The sequence below is a fragment of the Aulonocara stuartgranti genome, assembly GCF_965226115.1.
Source record: "Aulonocara stuartgranti genome assembly, chromosome: 5".
Classification (NCBI taxonomy): Eukaryota; Metazoa; Chordata; class Actinopteri; order Cichliformes; family Cichlidae; genus Aulonocara; species Aulonocara stuartgranti.
The window spans coordinates 27,078,080-27,101,464 of record NC_138943.1 but is presented as its reverse complement, the minus strand read 5'-3'; the positions used below and the strand labels follow the sequence as shown (position 1 = coordinate 27,101,464).

General features: G+C 38.7%; 1 protein-coding gene and 1 long non-coding RNA gene across 4 annotated transcripts; one reads left to right on the top strand and one right to left on the bottom strand.

The window, feature by feature from the left end:
- Nucleotides 1-72: 72 nt before the first annotated feature.
- On the top strand, nt 73-16,835 carry dnai1.2 (dynein, axonemal, intermediate chain 1, paralog 2). Of its 2 annotated transcripts, XM_082533157.1 has the most exons (20): nt 73-566; nt 709-768; nt 892-990; nt 1,171-1,251; nt 1,527-1,653; nt 2,465-2,520; nt 2,629-2,784; nt 2,936-2,995; nt 3,116-3,241; nt 3,644-3,728; nt 3,853-3,970; nt 4,078-4,121; nt 4,286-4,533; nt 4,745-4,834; nt 4,995-5,082; nt 5,215-5,294; nt 8,320-8,468; nt 10,253-10,352; nt 13,402-13,587; nt 16,631-16,835. In XM_082533157.1, exons 1-20 carry the CDS (start codon nt 528-530, stop codon nt 16,730-16,732), a joined length of 2,094 nt encoding a protein of 697 aa, XP_082389283.1. In that variant the 5' UTR covers nt 73-527; the 3' UTR covers nt 16,733-16,835. The 2 variants fall into 2 exon arrangements, with proteins under 2 accessions (XP_082389283.1, XP_082389284.1); XM_082533158.1 differs by lacking the exons at nt 13,402-13,587; nt 16,631-16,835 and adding an exon at nt 11,106-11,159.
- Nucleotides 16,836-16,841: 6 nt separating this feature from the next.
- LOC309706535 lies at nt 16,842-22,862 on the bottom strand. Of its 2 annotated transcripts, XR_014276750.1 has the most exons (3): nt 22,666-22,862; nt 21,748-21,819; nt 16,842-19,428 (listed from the first exon to the last, which is right to left on the bottom strand). It is a non-coding gene; the product is annotated as an uncharacterized lncRNA (long non-coding RNA). The 2 variants fall into 2 exon arrangements; XR_014276751.1 differs by lacking the exon at nt 21,748-21,819.
- Between the last annotated feature and the right edge of the window lie 523 nt (nt 22,863-23,385).

The following is a 23,385-nucleotide window of genomic DNA, read 5'->3' as shown; positions in this document are numbered from 1 at the left end:
AGATGAGATCCCCACTGGAACTGCGCCGTGAACCAAATTCGTTTTTTCAGTTAGAATTGCAAAGGCAAGCATACGTGCGTTTTTGTGTTTTTTGTTTTGTTTTGGGGGGATTTTGGAGGGGGAAGGGTGTTTGTTTGATTTTTTTTTTAATTTAATATAAAAATACACTTGTTTCCTTTCCATAATAAACTCTCCTTATTTAGTATAATTATGTCAAAAGCATTCAGACCACTTTTTTTTTCCTTTAGCTGATAAAATTAGAATAATACTGCTAAAATAGTTCACTAATAAAAATGTTCAAGTGTTGTCTGAGGGACTGAACACATCCAGCAGTCTCCGGCTCTGCGCCAACCAAAACTGGTTGTCTTGACAACCTATATACAGCAGCAGGCTACGAGCAGACAGCCCCTTGTTCTTTCTTTCTTTTCTATTCTTTTTTTTTTTAGCTTTTAACTAGTTTAATTTTGTTTTGTTTTTCCCTTTTTTCTTTCGAACTTTCTAAACTAGCTTTAAAAATCAAATTGAAAATGCCGGTGCCTAACAACAACGCAGCGTTTGCAAGGAAGGTAAACGTCAGCTCAGTTTAGCTGGCCTGAATTAGCTAACTAGAATATTCATGGTGTAGCTTCACGGATAAGTAAAGCAATTGTTAAGGACCTACTGTAATATAACCCACCGTATAGTTGATTGTTGGTTATTTTCGCACAGGGGTCAAACGTTCAGAAGGTACCTGGAGCAAAGTCAACGAAAGCTGCCACTAAGAAAAAGGTGGGTGTGTTTATTGGATAGGTTTTGGCGTTTGGGTGACGGAAAGAGAAGAGTGATGAATATACTATATCATAACATAATGTGATTTTTATTCATAAATGTCTTCTCTATGCAACGTTACAGGATGAGGAAGAGGCTGTGGAGACGGGGACTGGATGGGAGGAGTGGTCTCAGGGGAAAGCCCTTGTGAGGCCTCCAGATCAGATGGAGCTTACTGAGGCTGTAAGAGAAGGATGGAAATACTAATTTCTCAGGTTTAAGACAACCATGTGGGCTGAACTGAAGAAATTTGCGCAGACTTTGATGCTGTTCTTTATCATTCAGTGCCTATATTAAAATTGTTAGCTATAATTAAATTCATTGTCCTTGTGTTAAGGATCTCTCTATGTTGATAATGAATAGGAGCTGAAGGAGGACATCACAAGGATTCTGACTGCAAACAACCCACACGCCCCTCAAAATATTGTCCGCTACAGCGTCAAGGTAAAGAAGCTAGATCCAGATTGAAAAATCAAAATCACTGTTTATAGATGCAATGAAAGTATACAAAATACAGATTAAGATGTGGACTGTAGACTGATGATTGCTTCACTGTGAGCCTCTTACGTTTAGCATAAGAATAACTTGTTTGCCGCAAGTGTTATTTGTTTCATCTCAAATAATTTGATACAATCTATGCAGGTAGTCCCCATGCATTCGCTTCTCCTCTCTCTTTTAATTTATAACCAGACTAAACAAGCACATTTCGTTTCTCTCAGGAGCGTTCCTACAAGCCTATCAATGTTGTGGATCAGATGGCGGTTCACTGTGTTTTAGAGGGCAGCCTTGTGCATCAAGACTCTGAAGAGGCTCGTAAACTTAGAGTCAAGGAAGGCTTAGCTCAAGGTATTTACTGAAACATCCTACAACAGAGGATAATATGTATAGATTTTGCTCTACTTTATATATATGATGTATAAGATAAGTCAAAAAGTCTTTAACCACCCTGTATTTCTTTATATTTTGCAAGGGGGAAAAGACATTAATTGAACATTTATTGAAAAGGAAATGGAAATACATTATATACATATAGTAAATATAGCAGTAGTAGTAGTAGCTGTAGTAAAAACAATACTGTATTTAGTACAGTATAGTAATGGACTTCCTCCATACATAGTGTTGACGATGTCACCAAAAACTTTAAAACTGGGATTCATTACTCTATAAAACCTGTTTCCACTGATTTTTAATGCAGTTCTTGTATAAGTTGCTCCCCAGTTCCCTTGTGTTGTTAAAATGGCTTCTTGACACTTTCCACTTGTCCAGTTTTCTCTGATTTTTTTAAGGACACACTGCACACTATGCTGAGATATGGCAAGTTTTTAGCTCATACCTATTTTGGAAAATATTGCTTAAAACCACTTTAAAAACTTATGAGAAAGTCTGGCTCATTGAAAAACAAAATATAAAGAAATGACGGTTGCTTTCACTCTGTAGTCAAAAAAAGAAACAAACCCAAAAACTAATGATTTATTCTCAGAATTTGTTTTTGTTGCCTGTAGTGTTATATTTTCCCCTCTGTTGTAGTTGACACTTGATGCCTCAAGGTGTCGCTTTTGCCTTGCAACATAAAATGTGAGAAATACCCTGTTTCGCAAAAAGTGAGATCCCAATAGTGAGATATCAGAGATATAATAGATTTTTTTTATGTGTCTAGAGATTGCAACAGTTGATGCCACAGCAGAGTCTGAAGAGGAGAAAGCAGAAGCCTCGGTGAAAATTTTTTATAAAATAAATCTTTTCCTAAACTTAACTCTTTAAAGCGTAAATTAGTCAAAGTTTGACTTGCACTACAAATATCTGTTTGTTGGTTTTCCACAGGTTAATCCTATAGTGGATGGAGGGGATGTGGAGGAAGCTGCCGATGAGGACAGACCAGACAGTGCTGTCTCCAGAATCAACAAGAAAGAGCCAAAAGTGACTAACCAGTTTAACTTCAGTAATCGAGCCTCTCAGACTCTCAATAATCCAATGAGGGTAGGTAGGAGAGGCAAAGCCAGTATTTTGTGCAATGGTTGAAGTATTTGCTTTTAATAATAAAGTGCATTAAAAACAGTTTCAATGAGTAGATAGAGAGATTAACATAAACTCAAAAGTTTCAGTGAAGTCATTCTTAATTTCCTTGCAGGATAGAATCTGCCAGACTGAACCTCCTCCACGAAGCAGCTTCTCTGCTACTGCTAATCAGGTACTGGATTCCCTGATGTGATCAAAGGATATGTTTAGGCCACATTTGTTTTCTCTCTGTTGAGCATCAGCGAATATTTGTTCCCCTATCATTTGATGCTAATAACTCTGTTATTGGCAGTGGGAGATCTATGATGCATACGTGCAGGAGCTGCAGAAACAAGAGAAAAACAAAGAGAAGCAGAAAGGCATGCACTCACAAAAAGATAATGGCAAAAGCAAAAAGGTGATGCTGATGGAGACTCAGGTAAGTTGACGACTGAAAAACTTTACAGCCTAAACTCAACATGCATCTAATATTTGTATTTTAGCACATTTACATTTAATATGGTTTACACATTCATTTAACAATCAAAAAATCTGGGAGGTGACACAAGGTCCTTAGGGATTTTTTTCAGGAAGGGCATCCGCTGCCACGGTAACCCTTTGGGAATAAAGGAGCAGACAAAAGTTGCTTTATCTTGCTGCCATACAAACCATGTATATAACACCATATTAATGCATTACTAAGGGTTTTCACTGAGCTACTCATAAAACAAAATCACTAAATGACACCATAATTTTTATGTTCTCATAATAGTCATGTTTATTGTTTATTGCATGCTTTTGCAATGTTTTCATCCAGTGTAATGTCACATTTCTGTTATAGAGTGAAGATGTCACCAAATGGACCATGGCATCAAAGATCCTTGAACGAACGATCAGTCAGAATACATTTGATGACATAGCACAAGGTTTGTTTTGTTATTGTACATAACAGATAAAGAACAATGAACTACAGCCTGATTTCATAATCAAGCAAGGACATTCTCATCTCTTTTCTTCTCCTCTAATTTCTCTCCTTCTATACCGTTTCAGATTTTAAATACTTTGAGGATGCCTCTGATGAGTTTAGGGAGCAGGAGGGAACCCTTCTCCCCTTGTGGAAGTTTCAATATGACAAAGCCAAGACACTGTCTGTCACTGCCCTCTGCTGGTAGGTTGACTCACTGGCTCTAGAACGTTACCTCAGAGAGATGACTGGATTTCAATGATTGTTTGTTTCCTCTGCTGGCATGATACTGAGTCACCTGTCCTTAACAGGAATAATAAATATCAGGACCTTTTTGCTGTGGGATTGGGATCATGTAAGTTCAAAGGCAGAGAGCTGTTAGTAAGCACCTCATCTGTCACCGTCTTAGACAACTTAAATTTATCTAAATTGTGTTTTCTTTCTTTTTTAAACAAATGCTGTAAATTAATAATCTATCTTTTTTTGCAAACCACTCACTTGTGTCCCTCTCTTGGCCAGACAACTTCAGTAGACAGGGATGTGGCATGCTTCTCTTCTACTCGCTGAAAAACCCTGCCTTCCCAGAGTACATCTACCCCACCAGTTCTGGTGTCATGTGCCTCGACATTCATGCACAGCATTCCCACCTGGTGGCAGTGGGCTTCTACGATGGCTGTGTGGCTGTCTACAGCTTGAAGGAGGAGGGACAGGAGCCTGTTTACAAGAGTACAGCCAAGACTGGCAAGCACACAGATCCTGTCTGGCAGGTGCGAGTGGATGGCATGACAGTGGTGGATAGGGTGACAGAAATTCAGGATGTGTGCACTGTTCAGTCTAATTTCTGTCACATCTTTGCTTACTTTGTGTCCACTTATGCATTTTGCCATTTTGAGAGCTGAAAATAGCACTAAGAACAGCCTACTTTCACTCATGTCATTCATGCTACTGCAACCCAATACAGTGTACTTTTTTTTCTAGGTCCGCTGGCAGAGTGATGATATGGACAACAACCACAATTTCTATTCTGTGTCGTCTGATGGCCGAGTTGTGTCCTGGACACTCGTCAAGGTTAGCCGAGGAGATATACATTTTGTTGCCGTATTATATCTGTAGCTTGCACTCAAATTAGGTTCAAATTTCTCATGTGCACTGCACAAAAGCAGTTTGCTTTGGCTTTTGTATTTGTTTAAATCTAAGGAAGAATCACTGTGTGTTTACATGATTGCAGAATGAGCTGGTTTTCACAGACATCATCAGACTGACACTGAATGGTGCAGTTTCTGAGGGCACAGAAGGTGCACAGGCTCCCAGCATTGGTAAAGCTTCACTCAAATATAGTTGTTACTGTATTGATGGTAAAAGAATGCAACATTCTTTCAGTCTGGTATATCAGGGTGGTGTCTGTAATAACGTGTCTAAATAAGGTCCTTAACGTTCTTTTTTCACAGCGTCTGGTACATCATTCGACTTCCACAAACAGATTGACTACATGTTCCTAGTTGGAACAGAGGAGGGAAAAATACACAAGGTATGTATCAAGGATTTCATGCAGGTTTTGTAGCCACATGGCTAAATCCAAGAAAAAGGCCAGATTTTGTTCACTGGTAAATGTGACCTGCTTAAAACATTGTTTAGAGAGCTGTGTGCGTGCCAACCTTGTCAGTGCTCCAAGATAATGATTGTTGAATGAAAATGACACTTCCTTCCAGATTCTCACCAGAATCACACCAGAGAAGGACTTTGGTCACAGTTACTGGAGAGGTGTTGATGGGCGCACAAGCTAGTAAACAACGGTCTGGAAAAAGGTTGCGATGAAAACTAGAAAAGGGCAATTCTCCATTTTACAACCCACATAACATGTTTCAGTAAAACTACTTCAAGATAATAAGAGGTAAAAATCAAATTTCCATCTAACCGCCATATTAATAATAATCAGTGTATTATGTTTTGTAACGAATAAAAATAAATATATTCTTATTAACATTAATCTTTTATGGCAGTCCCTTGGTTTTTATGTTAAAAGGGTTACATATTAACTACAAAGCATCACCTTTTTGCATGGTTATTGTTTAGAAACACCATGCTTTGGAAATTGCGTATTGTTACATTGACCATAAAAGTAACACCTATTACTATAAAATTGTTCAGTTCTTACCACAAAGCAGATTCAGACACAGATATTAACCTAAAACTGACAAAATAGCTTTAGAATTATTCAGCTCATTTAACTATTTTAAAGAGCCATAGCAGTGGTTTTCATTAGGTATGAATCAGTAAACGTACACATTATAGCTGTGTGCGTCTATAATGCATACATTATAATTCATATGAAAATCAGATTATAAACCTTATTGCTAAACAAAGTTTATATGCATAGATGAAGGCATTCTAAGGTATTGTAATACGTGCTACACCCTGCTATCATTCTGATCAAAGGTTGCGGTAATTTAGTTTATCTTGCTGTTGTCTGTCTGTACAACTCTTAAGGATAATCATGGCTTTACACCATCTGCCCCTATCTGTTCTGAAGGATGGTTTCTCATTTTGTTCTTGGTACACTTGGTGCTCAGGAGTAAACAACTAGACATTTGAACATGCAATTTGTTTTGTGACGATTTGGGAACTTCATAGACTTAATTTTAAGCAGTTAATGTCTCTCCTTAAGAAGAGGCTCTCTGTCCTCTTCAGACAGTTTAAGTAGTTTTGGGCTAACTGCCTCTTTCCTCTGTCCTCTATGCTGTTCCCCTGCATGGTTTGGTTGCAATAGGACATTTGCCCCCCGAATGTGAGGTGAGCTCCACTGGCAGGGGTATAAACCACTGCAGGTGGTCAGTCATCCAGGTGAAAAATATAGTGTTAAATAAATTAAATGAATGATTCTTGTTGATTTTTGTAGGGAAAATAAATACAAGTTTTCTGATGCAATCTTTCTCATTATAATTTTATTCAGTTTAACTTTGGTTTCAAAGGTTTCTACCCATTGCCCGTAAAAGGCTGATGGAGTATTGTCATCACCCCACCAGGCGGGCAGGTGGCGTGGACACCTAAGTTTGTGAATGTGATAACTTGAGAACAAGGTGACATAATGTCGGAGCTTCAAACTGATATCATAGGTGCATCTACTAAAAATTATGAGTTTGAGAGGTCAGAGGTCACCTTTTTTGAAAATCTTGTGAATGCGATAATTTCAAAACCCATAACCCTGAAGGTGGGAGATGAACATTTTTTGGCTTGGAACCACAGTTTTAGGACATCAGTAAAATGTTTTCTCAGTTTGAAACTGTTTTTTCAGTTTTCCTGGACCCTGATATTCATTTATTAGCACAGAACTGTTTAAACACTTTAGATATTAATGCAAAGAGCAAAAGTTGATGAAAATTAACATAGTGGGAAGTATCTCACATTGCCATAAAGAGAATGCAGTGTGATCATGTATGAGGATAATTTGTCATTTCTCTGTAATTACTCACACAGGCTTGTTCCCATGTTGTTCAGAAGACAGCATTGTAAAATCAAATTATTTATGATAATAAATTATTAACATTTGATCCTGAGTTTGATCCTGATCCATAAGTAAAACCAGCCATTAATTTAATGTACTAGCTGGCTGTGTTGTACTTTGACTTGATTGAATTTTTTTTACAAATTATAACACGAACAATAAGTACATACATAATTATATCCTCTACATTTTGGTCTGTACACCATGTTTCTCACCTTCCTCTCTTTGCAGACTTGCCAAAAAAAAAAACATGGCCTGTATGATAAAATATGTTCTGTCTCCTCAAGCTTCAAAGGTGCAGAGCCCCAGAAGAGGACAGATTACAAATCTTTCACTTAGCTGCAGGTCAACAAACAATCTACCAGCGCTCAGAAATTCAACAGTTTTACCAACACCCTATAAAGCTGGTTTTATCCCAGATTGTCTAACCTGTCCTGTCTATAAATCTGCTGCTATTCGGCTCTTTTTAAATTCTGTTCTGTCAATGCCAAACATTGAAAATCTAAAAGGTAATTCAAAGTTGAGCTAAAGTAATTATTACTCTAGATTAAAACAAGCTATTGTACTTGAAAGACTTTTTATATTAGCTGTCAGTGAAAAACTCTACCCAGATATGTAAAATATTCTCAAAGAAATATTCAATTTTAGGTTTTTCATAATTTCATTTTAGAAATGTAGCTCAAGTCATGGACATGTTGAAATATCTCGACAAACTTGACAAACATGGAGGTACAGACTCTTCACATGTTAAGTACATTGGAGACACCAATCAGGTATATGAATCCTTAAAACTACCACTTTTGAGTAAGGAAATGTTTACATTTTAACAAAATCAAAATATTGAAATTATTGGCTTTAATTAGATACCTACAAAACAACTTAATGCAGTAAGTTGTTTTGTAGTTGTCTTCTGACTATTCAACAATCCTTCAGCACAGTCTTGTTATTCAAACTTTGGTATCTGAAGTTGGTGATGTCAGACAATGAAAATACTACATTTTATTTATACCGTATATGTGGCCCAAATTAAGACTTTGCCTTCTTTTCTCAGTGCTCTAAGACTTACTCAAGCCAGTTTCTGGAGACCTACGATGCCCACAGCATGGCGGTGGATACCGTAAAGTGGAACTACTTCCATCCAAAGGTTTTCGTCTCTTGTAGTTCAGACTGGACTGTCAAAATCTGGGACCATACCATCAAGTAAGACTCAAACAAAGTAATACTGTGAAAGATACTTGCACCAGCTGTAAATATGACATCATTTGCACTGTAGACACTTTACACACTGTGTCTGATCTACTGGGCTTTACGGACAATAATTTGAAAAATATCAAGTGATGCCTTGTTGATGCCAGAAGAACGAACAGTAACTCAAACAATCACTCACCCGTCACAACCAAGTTATTTGCAGTTGATGCAGATGGGCTAGCAGCAGAAGAACACACCTCGTGACACTTCTGTCGCCTAACAGCAGGAAACTGAAGACGACATGATAATAATCTCATTCATCCTCATTCTTCTTCTAGCTGAAGGAAAATATATGAGACATTCTTTTGTTTAACAGGAAACATATGTTGCAGTTAGTTATAGAGTAGCAGTACAAGTAAAATCTTTATGTCATCATCCTTAGCAACTCTACTAATTCGCTTAAAAATATCTATCTGTGTCTATTCAGTGAAGAAGGAAAAGGTAATTATCAGTCCTACAAGCTTTTTGTATTGCATATTAGTCTTTATTACCTCCTTATAGCCATCATGGCCCAGCATCATTTCCTGACTTTATTTGACTAATCCAAAGTGCCTCCCACGACTTGCCAACACAGGCTGCTTGAATGAATAATGATAGTAATCATCAGCCCATTATTAGAGATAGGGCTTTCAAGTATGATTTGCAATAAAGTACCCTAAAGATACAAGGGACATTGTTTTCTGGAGAAAAAAGATATGGCTAAAACAACTTTTCGTAAACTCTACCACATAGGTGGGAGGTGTGGGAGCCCTGCTTTTGCTGAGGCTCATCTATCCTGTGAAACTGTCAGAGATGTCATTAGCTATTCCCAAATGAACTGAGGTCCTTGTCGCTATATAAATGTGATGCATCAAGTCTATTAATCACATAAAAAGTCTGCAAAATATGCACTTTTGTAATTAACAACTTGGATGAAAACCTTGAATCCTGGTAGCTCTGCCTCTTCATTTACAGGAGTGTGCAGTACTATTCAGCTGTAAACAAACATCTCATAAATGACTCTGTGTCAGATTTATTAACAATTTGCACCTTATTTTATACATATTCTACACCTAGCCATGTGCATGTTGTGCATCGAAGACTCACAACAGATTTAGACTCATTGTGTCTGTCACCTAGGTAAAGTAATCAGTTACAACGGCTTCTACAAACAATGGTGAGAGAGCATCCTTTTTAGTTCCACCAGCCACGCATATTACTTCCTGCCGTAGTAAATCAAACAACAGTTACCCACATGCTGCATGTGCAAATTGTTTTAACGTGTTAGCAAAGTTACAACCTATAAAAGTGTTACTTACTTTTTGCTCACTTTCACAGACACATGCACACGCTCTCTTTCTTCTCAATATTTAAACAAGACCTGCAGGTACCCAGTTCCAACTCTTAGAAATATCTCATTTCATGATCTTTTTTCCGGTAGTGTTCCACAAGTTAATAATGAGGAGAAATGGTGTGAAGCAACCTTCTGTTTGATGTCCATACATTTTCTCTGACTGGCCCTGATTAGGCATCGGTGTCTGGAAACAGGTGGATCATAGAAATAAAGTTCTGCTTTATGTTACGAAACCAATTTGTTCTTTATGGCAACAGGTCATACCTTTACACTGAGAGTCTTTCTCTCTGTAGACTCTAACAAGTAAGTGTTCTTGTTTAAATTTTATAGACATGTTGTGTCTCATGCGGTATACTGAAAATCATATTTCCCTCTCTGATATAATGTTTCGATGTTTTTCCAGCACTCCAATGTTCGTCTTTGACCTACAAGCAGCGGTTGGGGATGTTGCCTGGTCTCCATACTCGTCCACTGTATTTGCTGCTGTAACAACAGATGGAACAGTAAGAGTCTCTCTACATTATTTCCTAAATTTTGCAACCCGCAGCATGAGCCTAATAGATTTTGCATGTTTTGGCCCAAGAAATACTCGTCTAAACTACAGTGTGTGGATTATCCTCAGCTTTATCAAGAATGCTTAATTGATAGGACTAGAAAAATGTAGATATCACAACTGTGTCAAGCTAATTGATTAACAGTGTGGTTACATATGAAATATAATATATTCATAGTTTAGAGTTGCAGAGAATGAGAACACAACCAGTAACCAAAAGCTTGTCTGAAAACTGTGATTGCAGCCACCACACGTGCTGCTTACCTGAAGTCCCTTTTTAGACTTGCACTTCTTTCCTTTAATTCAATGGCATTTGAACCTGTCAGCTGTCATCAGGTAGATGTGAAGGTTACGTATGTTCGAAACAGATTGACAAAGCCAATAACGTTAGTTATCCCATGTCTTAAGCTTGACACTTTCCAAACTGAACATGTGAGATAACAAACAGCAGCACCAGCTACCACCTGCCACCCACTTTATTATTATCCTCATAATATAGTTATAGACTCAGTTGGCTAAGCCCTCGGCCTAGCCTCAGGCAATCAAGTTTGTTCAAACACAGCTTCATGTAGCAAAAGCGCTTCCTGCTCTCCCAGTAGTTATTGATTTCAGCCAAAAGTAATTTCACTGGATGCTGTGCTGCTTATCTCCACATATTTTCTTAGTATGGCTGCAAGCTGTCCCCATCTGTTTGTCTTCACAGCCTGCGCCACATTATAAAAGTCCAGAGTGTTGTGTCTGACACATTTCCTGTCCAGCGTGCCAGTGTGAAGTCGAGTGAGAGTGACAGGGAGGAAATGAGAGATGAGCAATTTGAGAGACACCTTATGTGGCAGTGTGTGCATGTGTGTCTCGTCCTCTCCAGTGCCAGGATTCGGTCACAATATGCCCTGTAGTATGCCCACTATCATAATTATGCAAATGATTTTACATCCAAGCCCAAGTCTTGATCAGACATTTACGTGAGAAACCATCCATTTTCACACCAAATTCACAATTTGTAATCTTAGTTATACATCTATGAACGAAGATATCTAGAACGTTTGTGATTCTTGGTTATTTTAGCCTTTAAAACTGGATCAAAGGCTATTTTTAACCATTTAAAAAACTCATTTTAAGTTCATGAGTTGGCATATATTTCACATAATATTTGTTCTTTAGAAACCAGAAGTGCCAAGATTGTAATTTACCATTTTTTCCCAGTGTGCTGAGCTCAAAATTGAATGGATCTGGTTAGACTGGTTTTAGGGATGCTTTGGCATAAACAGCTCTACATATTTGATGATTACTGAGTATGCAGGCACTAATAGTTCAAACTTTAAAGAATGACAAAATGACAGCAGAATCACATTCACTGTTGGGTTCTCAGCGCGTGATGTTAATCGGCATAATCTTCCCTAGGATACCAGTCTCCTTGCAGTACATTTGCAATTTTCTGTGACAAGTGTCTGATTAGCCTTGAGTGACTCAGCATGAGTTGTGTCCTCCCTGACGTGTATATACTGTTGATGACAACCTGACCTGCTGCTGTTGTCTCCACACTATAAAATGTCAGGCACTGTGTGTGTGTGTGTGTGTGTGTGTGTGTGTGTGTGTGTGTGTGTGTGTGTGTGTGTGTGTGTGTGTGTGTGTGTGTGTGTGTGTGTGTGTGTGTGTGTGTGCGTGCGTGCGTGCGTGTGTGAGAGAGAGAGAGAGAGAGAGAGAGAGAGCATGTATGCGTACTTGCTTGTGTGCATGGGTTCATAAGGATAATGACTTGCCTGGCGGGCTGAGGTGTAAGAATGACACAGACTTGTGTGGTGCAAACAAATATCTCTTCGCTCTATCTGTCCCTGCCTCTCCATCTGAGCCGACTGTCAGGGAAATAAAGTGTCAGCATGAAATAATAAAAAGTCCAGACTCATCTGCACATTATTAGCCTTCAAGTCCATATTTGCTTCCCGTGCATTTGCTGTTAACCTTTTGCACACAGACTGCTGCATCTTTTTATTTAGCATAACTTTTGTGGAACTTTTGGATTGCCATCAAAAATGTTGGATTGGATTGCCAAATGTTAAGGTCAAGTGAAAAAAAAAATTGATGTAATTGTCAATGCAACTTAAGTGAAGTTTGCTCTGAGGCATTTTAGTCCTTTGCACATTTGATTTCATTACCACCGAGTCTGCAATGAAATGATTACAGTGGTTAAACTATTAAACTATTAAAAATCCTTATTACATAAAGCTTTGTTCTCTCCAGTATAGGTTTGGCACTTTAGAAGTATAAATTCATCACAGTAAAATGTCTCTCTGCTTCAAGTTCTTGCATGAATTACAGATGTAGTCTGTGCCCTGCAATCAGGCATGACTAATGTTACATTAGTGCTTAAATGTGAACAGCAAAAACACCGTAGTTAATGGCTGCAGTGACAAGAGGTTGCAGAAAGTCACCATGCCCTGGTGGAGTATGATGATTGGTTACAAATTATGACTATGACACTTTGTGTGTAACTGATGCACACAGACAGTGTGAATCCAAGTGATCCACGCACAGTCATCTTTCTGATAAAAGGAGTGGGCTGCGCTTTGCAGTGGAATCGTCTAAAATGCACTCAAACAGAAAGAAATCTGTGATCTGGTTTCTTCTGGATAACAATGGCTGTAAACTCATTGGTATGTTGGACCTGCCAACACAGTGCACAAAACACACATGCTCATGTGGACAGCAATGCACACTCACTGAATTACTAGGAACACCCTTCCTTTCACCAGATGGTCAGTCTTGCCTCCCTGCAGAGAACTGTGCACCACCACAAAGAAGAAACACATGCAGGCCTTACTTACTTGAAATATCTGAATACTTCCTATTGTTGTTCTCAGTTTATGAGATGTGGGTTTGTTGCACATACAAACATTGTTGTTTTGGTCTACCACTGAAATGTAAGTCAATTAATCAGAGGGTCACAACTATTAAAAGATTGATAAATCTGTACCACTGGTATGATCGCTCCTCTTTTTCAGGTTCATGTTTTTGACCTGAGCGTCAACAAATACGAGGCGATCTGCCAGCAGCTGGTGGTGGACAAAAAGAAGACCAAGCTGACCCACGTCGAGTTTAATCCCATCCATCCTGTCATCATAGTGGGTGATGACCGAGGCTATGTCACCAGCTTCAAACTCTCTCCCAACCTCCGCAAGAAGCCGAAGGTTAGAGTCTTAACAAGCTTACCGCACCATTCGCGACTTCCACTTGTTCCACATCAATTAAAGCAAATCAAATGATTCATTCAGTCCAGTGTCCTGACCCCGAGCTAATTTTACTAAATAGCAAGTCTCTCCCACCCCCACCCTCCATTAGCATTACTAATTGCCTTTGTTGCTTTTTTCCCTTTATATTTATCCCAGTTAACAATTAGCCTCATTGTGTAGTGTTCTTAGTAAATGAATGAGTGTATGAAAAGCTACAATATAAAAGAAAGCTTACAGCATTTTTTTTCTGTGCTCTGAGTTTGGGATTTTAAAATGGTGAGGGCATAGAGTGCTAAAACATTACGGAGAAAATGAAGAGTAAAAAAGTACTTTTTGCTCTTCATTTTCGTATTTTTAAACTTGTAGCTATGAAATAAATCAAAAATTTACTTTGGTCAACTCACAATTTATAAGTCCCTGAAGACGCTGTTGCCACTTATGCTAATGGTTAATGGGCTGTGGAGTAATCACATCACTCTGTCTGAACATAAAAGAAACCGGGTGGCACGCTGAGTCACAACACTTTAATCAGGACACATTTAAAGTCAGCCCTACAGCCTCTCTATTCTTCCTGTGCATTGTTCACAATGGTGCATGTAAAATAGAATAAATTCTAATGACCAGTGTAATATGCATGCTGCATTATACATGGTATTGCCAAAACACAAACAGGTCCCTTTCACCTGCCCGCATAAACACGGTTTATAAAAGTACAGCATAATAAGGCATGTACACACATACACACACTCACAACACTGCCTCATTAGCGACCTAGGACCATAGCCCTAAAGCATACAATTGGGGAATAATTGCTCAGTTCAGCACCAGTGACAGGGCTCAGAGCAATTTGGAAGCTACTGAAGCAAATAAGTATAAGACAGTAACACCCACAGTTAATATTATCAATAATATATCTTGTAAAATTCATATCTTAGCCTACCAAAACTATAAATATACCCAAAAGTGGTCTAGCCAAACTAGCCAATGTGTTGTACTTACCAATTGTAAGGGTTTCTATAAAGTAGATCATAGTCTTGGCGCTAGTACTATAAAAGAGTCCAACCCTTCTGTTATCTTTTAGTGCTCTTCTCTTCTCCCCAGTTTCTAAGTCATTGTTTGGACATTCCAGAATGAACTGCAGCTTTTAGTGTCCAAAATAGAAAATATGCAATGCACATCTCAGCAATAAACAGTCACTAACTAGACAGCATTACATACAATTGTTGTACTGTCCAGTAGATTCTGCCGTGTTACTCAGTGAGTCCATTAACATCAAATGACCCTGTGTATGTTCAGTACAACACACTGTTTAGCTGTTTTCAACATGAATGTGTTCATCTCATCTCAGCCTCCTACTTTCATGCCCACAAATCAGTGATGGGTCGATCATAAAAGTCGCATTATGAAGTATTTTATGACTTATCGTTATTGCCTCTTAAATAAAACTTCCATATTAAAATTTAGTTTTCTACATAATTTGTGTAGCATTGCCAAAAAATGAGAAGACATCAAATTGAAGGCCTTACAGTAAATGGAGAAAATTAGTACACATTCATATTATACACAGACAAGTCTGCCGTTTTATGTTTTTGGAAAATAACCAGAAAAATAAGTATTTGGAAAAATAAATCCGGATATATTCAATTTGAGACAAAACCTTTATGACTGAGATCAGTTTTGAAGCTTTATTCACTTTGAGTTTAGCCTTTCACTCTGCTCTGTGAAAACTCATCACTGCCCAGATATATTATCTTGAGATATGATGGTCTTTCTTCAGAGGAACACCTTTGACTATTTCAAATGTCAAAATAGCCACACCGAAATATACAGCAAATATATTTTTTCCAGGGTTAAATTGAGCTCAGCTGTCATTTTTCACTATGTTCAGTTATGACTAGTTCTAGAAATATTCACTGCATCCCACCTACATACAGATACGTTAAATAGTACAGCACATACATTTTTTTGCTTTTAATATTAACAGTGTTTGAGTTGGTAAACAAATTGTCAAACGTCTGACTGTTTTCTTTTAGTAAGATGAAAAGTTCACACGAGATGCTTCGCTTCAGAATTGATTACATAGTTATTTCCATAGGTTTTTGAAAAATGACACTTTTTAAATATAATTTTTATATAAATTTAATACAAAGTCCTCCATTTTCATCATTTCATACTCTTTTTTTATTTAAAATACCACAGCACTTTAGAAGGCTTGAACTTCATCGCAACACAGAGGTTTGCAACAGGGTGTAGTCAATACCTGCAGGGGATGGCCTAATCAACAAATGTCCTTTTTTATTGAATATAATGATTTGGATGAAGTAATATCTAATGTGGATTGGTAGTTACAGTGTAACAGATGGATACACGTATATCATTGGTTAATACATACTGTTGCATCTGCTCATTAATGTGCCCACATGCCATTCTATTTTTACCTGTGGCTTTTTGAGGTTTATTCTGTTGGGCCTCTTAAATCAAAGCCGTATTAAGTATGAGTAAAGCCTGTAACAATTGTAGAGGAGCTTTGATAAGTTCTAATAAATATCCTCTCACAGAAGTGAAATTAACTCCTGCAGCAAAATAGAACTAAAGCTGTGCCATATTATATCGCTCTTAAGAGGCTGTGCTTTACTACACCCAGGAGGATTTAATGTCATCTCACCATAACTTTGGAAGATGGCTTTGAATTTGCCCTTTAGGCAGTAGCTCTGTGTCTCCATAGCAGATTTCACTATATTCAATAGACTAACATAAAATCTCTGCTACTTTTGACCCTGCATCCATTTCAATTTTTGTCTGCTTTTATTATCTTGCCCTCCTTTTTAACTCCCTGCTGGGTTTGTGGTTTCCCACAGTGCTTGGTAAGTATAAGGTCAAGTAATTTCTCATCTGTACGCGTGTGTGTGTGTGTGTGTGTGTGTGTGTGTGTGTGTGTGTGTGTGTGTGTGTGTGTGTGTGTGTGTGTGTGTGTGTGTGTGTGTGTGTATAATGTCTATAGGCCAAGAAAGGTCATGAGCTGCCTAAGGGACCAGAAGTGGAGGTAGCGAAAATGGAGAAGCTCCTCAGCCTGCTAAGAGAACCAGACCAAAACTCAAGTTAAGGTGGTCACCTTGGTTTCTAAGCCAAACACAAATAGAGTGTTTCATTGCCGTTCATGAAAAACACTTATTTTGTTCACTCTATTCAGTAAACATCACATGACAACAAACCGATATGTATATGTTTATTAAAATGTGTTCTTCCAGCTTAAGTTAAGATGTCCATCATTTATTCATAATCACATCATATTTGTTGTTGAAATTGCTGTTCTTGGTGCACATTAACCAGGCATTATGATTTGTCTGACCTCCTCTGCAGGCATGTATAAAGCTCATTTCATATGTATGGTACAAGTTAATTAAGCTAAATAGCAAGGGGGAAAGTCACAGCATTGGACAGGGAGATAAATTACCCTACTAGACTGGGCACTTGTGGACCACATCCAAACAACTGGCACACATAGTCCTGGGCACCGTTCCAGGGATGGTAGCCTTTTAATGTTCCATCTACTGAATGGTTTCTGCCTTTATTTTTTGTTTTCATTCCTCTCATTCTTAATGATCTGCAGTAAAGCGCCGCCCAGTGCTCTAATGCTCACCTGGAATAACATTTTGCTCTTTGTCTCCCAAGCTCTTTTTCTTTCTGTCTTTCTGCCATAGAGAGTTCCTTTATCCTTTGGGTCTAGATGTGATCACATCCAGCAATTTCTCCCTTATGAGTAATTCATTACATTACAATTTCTCCAAGTGTGGTTGGAGAACGCTGCCTGATCATCTCATGTTTGCAGATGTGTAATAAATGAGAGTGCCCGTGTTGTAGTAATGAGAATGTGGCTGCAGTTATACAGTTATGTTGTTATAGGAAGCATAAAGGGTGGAAGCACTTCTACTACAAAGGTCATAAATTCACTGAATCTTCGCTAGCATGTCCAGAAAATGATTTCACCCTTAGGGCACTGACTTTTAAGCATCATTATTACGTGATATTCAGCAAGTTTCTGGAATATGTGGTAATTAATTGTTGATCAGTTAATCAGTGATTCATTCAACCTCAATATATTTATGTATTTATATAATATCTAATATATGTTTAAAGATATGAACTTCTTTGTTTTCTGACTTTCTCTAAACTTAATCCATTTACTCATATTGTGTTTCATATGAAAAAGAAAATGATGAAAAGGAGTATATTAGCAGTAGGTATATTTTCACGCATGGAGTAGGAATATATTTTGAGAACCTTTTCTTTCTTACTCCTTTTTGATGTACGTGTGATCTCAGCTGTAATAGTGGAGAAGTGGTTGAGTCTTAATAATTTGCAATGGGATGTTGGTAAAACTGAAGATCTTTACGTGATCAGCGTGTGATTCTGTCCAAAGCGAGCTGCCTGTCACACATGGCTGCAGGCAGATGTCACTATGAGGGCTGCTATTTCAACTAAGCATCGCTAGTTCTTATACAACACCCATAGCAAAAGCACTGTGCCTCACAGTCCACTGATATTTATGAGTGACAGTGACACACACAGACTCCACACGGGCTCAAGTCCCTGTTCTGAGTAACATACTGTTTCTCTTTTTTTTCAGGCCAACATATGAAATAAGAGGATATATATTTAGAAACCTCCAACAAGTACTAGTCATTCTTCATGTACTGAACCCCCCTTTCTCTCAGTCTGTACGTAACCTGCAGACATCCTTGTGACCATGTGTTCCTCTCGAGGCTTTTTGTGTGTGCGTTAAACACAGATTCGCACCGGCACTCCCCCGTGTGTTTTGTCAAACCAGTTACCAGATTTGACAAGTGATCGCTGTTTAAAAATAGTTCTCTCACTCCACAACAACTCATCCTTTCTGTTTTTGTGAGGCATTTCTGATTTTAGAGCGACAGCTGATTTCTTTTTTTTTTTTTTTTTTTTTTTTTTTTTGACACTAGGAGAGGACAAGCTTCGTTATTGCTTGCAGTCAGGCTCAGTGCTCCTTCACTTCCCTCTCCTGTGGAGGAGTACGCTGAGGTCATAGCTTGTTGCTACATTTGACTCATTCTTCATCAGTCAGGAGGTTAACAGGTACTTGTGCTCGTTCATCTGCTGGGTTTCTGCTTCACTTGGAGCCAGCACAGGCTGCCTTTCTGGGCTAGAAGGAACCCTGCAGGCTCGGTAGAGGATTAGACAGAGGAGGAGAAGGAGGATGGCAACAAAGGTGTTGCAGGCGATGGCCACCAGTGCAGCTGTGGACAGTCCTGTGCTTCCTTCTGATTCCATATTTAAGACTGGACAGCAGTTCCCAGTGACGTTTAACCTAAATTTGAGCTTTTAAGTTGGCTCCTTGATGTCCTTAGTTCATTAGTAAGACCAAGCAGCAGCATATTTATTTAGAAAGCATGAATCTATAGGAGGTGATGTCCACAGAAGAACTTAACATATATCTCCATCATATAGTTAATTATGGTAATTATTGTGGAATAAAATTAATATGTAATATGAACATCAAAGTGGAGTGTTCCCTTCCACAAAGCGCACACTGTATTGTGCAGAATTTTTAGAGAAGACAAGCACAGGAAAGTTGGCTTGCATGTGTCACTTAAGATATGAATGTTTGCTCCTCAAGGTTCTGTTTTTCCTGATAGCTTCTTTAGGGTGACACACCAGTGCTCCGACATACAGAGGAGGCTCGCAGCACTTTCTCCCAGTGATGATTTCACAATAGTCTGTATTGTCAAAACACTGCTTATGATTCCAGTAAACGCCTGCAACTGTCTGTAAGAGAGAAACAAATAGAACAATTAGGAATAATTGAACACCTGTGGAGCATGAAATGGAAAGTGGAGCACAGTATGTCTCAGTTAACTCATCAATCTTTTCAATCAGTCTCCTTCTCCTTGCTGTTCATTGTTTTATATCAGTTTTATACTATATACTAATATATGTGTAACATTTGTACTATTTTTTAATGCCATCTCCGTCTAATTAATGTCTTTTATAATAGAAGTCAGCATTTGAGAGCACACACAGGCACAGAAGAACACAGGGATGAGGATCAAAACACTGGACACATAGGCAGGATGTATAAACAAAAGATTAATTTCAGTTTGACTTGCTGTAAACCCAAATAACCACGAACACGCTCAAAAACACACGAGGAACTGAACACAGGAACACGAGAACAGAGGAAGCAGATAGGAGGAAGCAGGCGTAAACACAGGCTGTGCAGGCAACCTGATAAACAACAGTGATAGGGACAGGATTAGAAACAAACAGGGAACTAATTGAATACAGGTTAAGCTAACATGGGAGGCACCAACAATTAAATAAAGAGGGAAAAAAACAAAGTCTGAAGACAAAACGATGACATCACTCCTCCTCCTCACAGTGTAATGAATTCAGGTCAGACTCAGTGTCCTTCCATTTTGTGGACCGTTATTGTGATAATGCATCAGCTCATTTCCTTAGATGTCTCATTTAAAATGACACAAAAACTTTGTAAAAAGATAATTAGCTCATATCTGTACCTCAGTTTTTTATTTCTTCACTAAACTTGAATTATTATTTTCAGTAAAATATAGTCCTAGAGAGTGTATTTTAAAATAAAACTCATATATCTCAAAGGCTGGATCTTGTGATCTGTGTCAGGATAGGTAATGTGGATTCGAAGATCAGGTTCATGACTTTTTACTTGATGATCAATGATCCTTTTGAGCCATTTGAGAAAGAAAACTTGAGGAAAGCCTTTGCAAGAATACTGACTCCAAAAAATGCTTCATGACTGAACTGATGGCAATTTTGATTTGACTTTGATTTAAAAAAAAAAAAAAAAAAAAAGCCATTCAAACTGTAATCCAGCATGCTAATTTTTTACTACTACACAATATGGTTTGTTTCTACTCTTTACACACTTATTAACCAAATTAATTATCATTTTTAGTAAACAGAAAAGCACACTGTATTGCCTGAACAGACAGAAATCCCCTACTTTGAGGAAGAAGTGAGAAAGAGTGTTCAGTAAGACTGTTGACTTAAAAAAAAAGATTAAAAAATCACCAGAGTAAATTTTACTGTATCATATAATAAGTCACCTTGTTTCCCCGAGAACAGTCAACTAAACTTAGAAGGTGGATTCCAGATATCTTCTTTATTGTGAGTATTAATATATTATATATAAAGTACTATTACCAAGGATTTTCTCAGTTAACCATGCAGAACAATGGTACTGTAGTGGTATATTGAACTTACTTTCAAAACAAATGCTGAACCTCAACACTAGCTCATAAATGCTACTGGTAAACACTAAATCATTACTGGCCAGAGGATTCTTGGGCAAGGTAGCTAGGTAAACCTCACCACTGTTTTCAATCATGCAAACACTAAAAACAACACATCTACAAGGTCTAAACTCAAAATTACCGAAATAGCATTAAATCGGTCATGATGGTTAGCCACCCCTGGTATGAATGGAACATCTGTTTGGAGCTATATGAAAGCCTTCCCTTCCAGCTGAGTGGCTACGCAGGCAGCGAAAGGGAGCATATGCCCCATTTGTACACAATTATGCACACCATATCTACTGTGTTAAGCTTAAATTTTATACAGCCGCCGCTAGGTTGATGCAAATTGATCGCAGGCCACTGTAGCTTCACATGCACCAGCTCTGCTTGCACACGAGAATTCGATTTCATCTGGCTCCACAACCACAGCTAATAGAGTTAGCGCTGCTTTTGAAGCAATAATATCAGTTTGTGATTGTTACTAATCCAAATCAACCAATGGACTGTGCATTCCTACTAATCGCATCCTGTTTCCCTGCATAACTCACATGCTACAAGCTCGCTGCACACTGTGCACTTTGATTCACCAAAATAAAGTTGTGGTAACCTACTCTCTCCCCCTCTCTCTCTCTCTTTCTCACACATACATGCATACATGGTTGCTGTGCTCATCTTTCTTGACAACTGAATATCTTTAATAAAGGTGGACCAGTTGCTAATGTAGATGCACATTAACCAGACAGAAATTCACTCCCATTATTTTCCCATTTGGAGGATTAGCATGTCAATATGTTTACACTGCAAAAGCACTTACCAGTGAACAGTGAACTTATGTTGCGCGTGAATAGTGTTGTCCCGAAGATCGCTTTTTGAATCTTGTTACTTTCTAAAAACATGAAAATTCATTTTATTTGTGAATATTTTATTGTAAATGAAACACGTCACTTCATTTTACTCATTGCTATCATCATTGCCATGTAAAAGCACAGAGGCATCTAGAGTTTAAGGCACTACAATCGTTGCTCATCACTGATCTTGGGATTTGAGGCCTGTCCTGATCTTTGCTCTGCATTCTCAAGTTAGTGCTGAATAGCATGAGTACAGCCACTTCCCGTGAGGAAAAAAACGCCTCTTCAAACCCAGTGAATCACATGGATATAACCCTCTATGTGTTATTCACGTGACTCAGTTGAATCTAGCATGATGTCTATCAGTCAGTCTTAAATCTGCTTGTCTCACCTAACTATTGAGAAGCCCTTCTAATTCCAATATCTGCATGGAAGTGACAGCGCTGTCACACCTAGACTCGCTATCACCTCTTATCAGTCTCATGTTAATCAGAGTCCCCTGCGTCAGTTGATTTCATACCCCCACATGTGCAGTTGGAGACCTGGCTGCCTGCAGAGTGTGACAGGTGGATCTGATAAAGTCACAGAACATTTGATCTGGATTTGGTGCAGCCTTCAATCCTCAGGTGGAAAGGAAGCTCCATTTTTTTCACTCTTTAGTGATTAAGGAGGATACCTCAGTCACAACTGGTGATCTCCCCCTGATCTCATAACTCGCTGCGTACTTAAATAGCACCAGCTGGCCCCAGTCCTATGGAAAACATAATTCTAATAACAATCTTAACTTCAAAACACTAAGAATGTTAAGACTTTCCAATTTGTTTTTATCACGCTATGTGTTGCTATGGAGCAAAGTCTTACATTCACAGTAGTTGCACACTTACCCGACACACTGAGGCATCAGTTTTTCTACTGTTCTTTGAATAAATATCCCAGCGTATAAGTCAGCCATCTTCCATTATTCACATGGATAACAGTTCCTTCTCCAGCTGTCTGCCATACTCTGCTCTCCCCTCTGTCTCCCCCGTTTCTTTTCCTTCTCCACCTGCTCCGCTGCACTACAGACAACTGAAGACGAGGCAGGACTGCGCACTGTCTGCCAGAGAGCTCTCCAACAGCAGAGATTCAGAGGGGCGAGAGGGAGAGAGAGAGCGAGAGCGCGAGAGGAGGGGCCGTGCAAGTGGATGTCAGCGGTGATATCAAGCGTAGGGAGAGGGGAATGGTTTGGATGTAATTACACAGGCCTCCTGCTGCAGACAGGAGGAGGGGGTGTGAAGGTTGTTACGGGGAACAAGCAAAGCTGCCTGTCAGACAAAACAATGACTTCTGCCTTGCATCGCAGTTCACAGTATGGCCAAACAAATAATTTCAGCTGTCAAAAGCAGGAAACTGGGAATCAAACAAGGAGAAGCTAAATTAAGACTCAATCATAGACATGGTTTGTGGAACTCCGAGCACAATGCTCATAACTAATCTTCTAATTGAGGGCCCGGTGGCGCCTGTGTCTGGCAGCCTCGCCTCTGTCAGTGTGCCCCAGGGCAGCTGTGGCTACAATGTAGCTTGCTATCGCCAGTGTGTGAATGTGTGTGTGAATGGGTGAATGA

What these genes read in the sequence shown, in the direction of transcription:
- dnai1.2 (XM_082533157.1), top strand. Translation starts at nt 528, where the DNA reads ATGCCGGTGCCTAACAACAACGCAGCGTTTGCAAGGAAG. An exon ending in TGATGCTGATGGAGACTCAG is followed by an intron (nt 3,242 to 3,643) that starts GTAAGTTGACGA and finishes TTTCTGTTATAG; the next exon opens with AGTGAAGATGTCACCAAATG. An exon ending in ATTTGATGACATAGCACAAG is followed by an intron (nt 3,729 to 3,852) that starts GTTTGTTTTGTT and finishes ATACCGTTTCAG; the next exon opens with ATTTTAAATACTTTGAGGAT.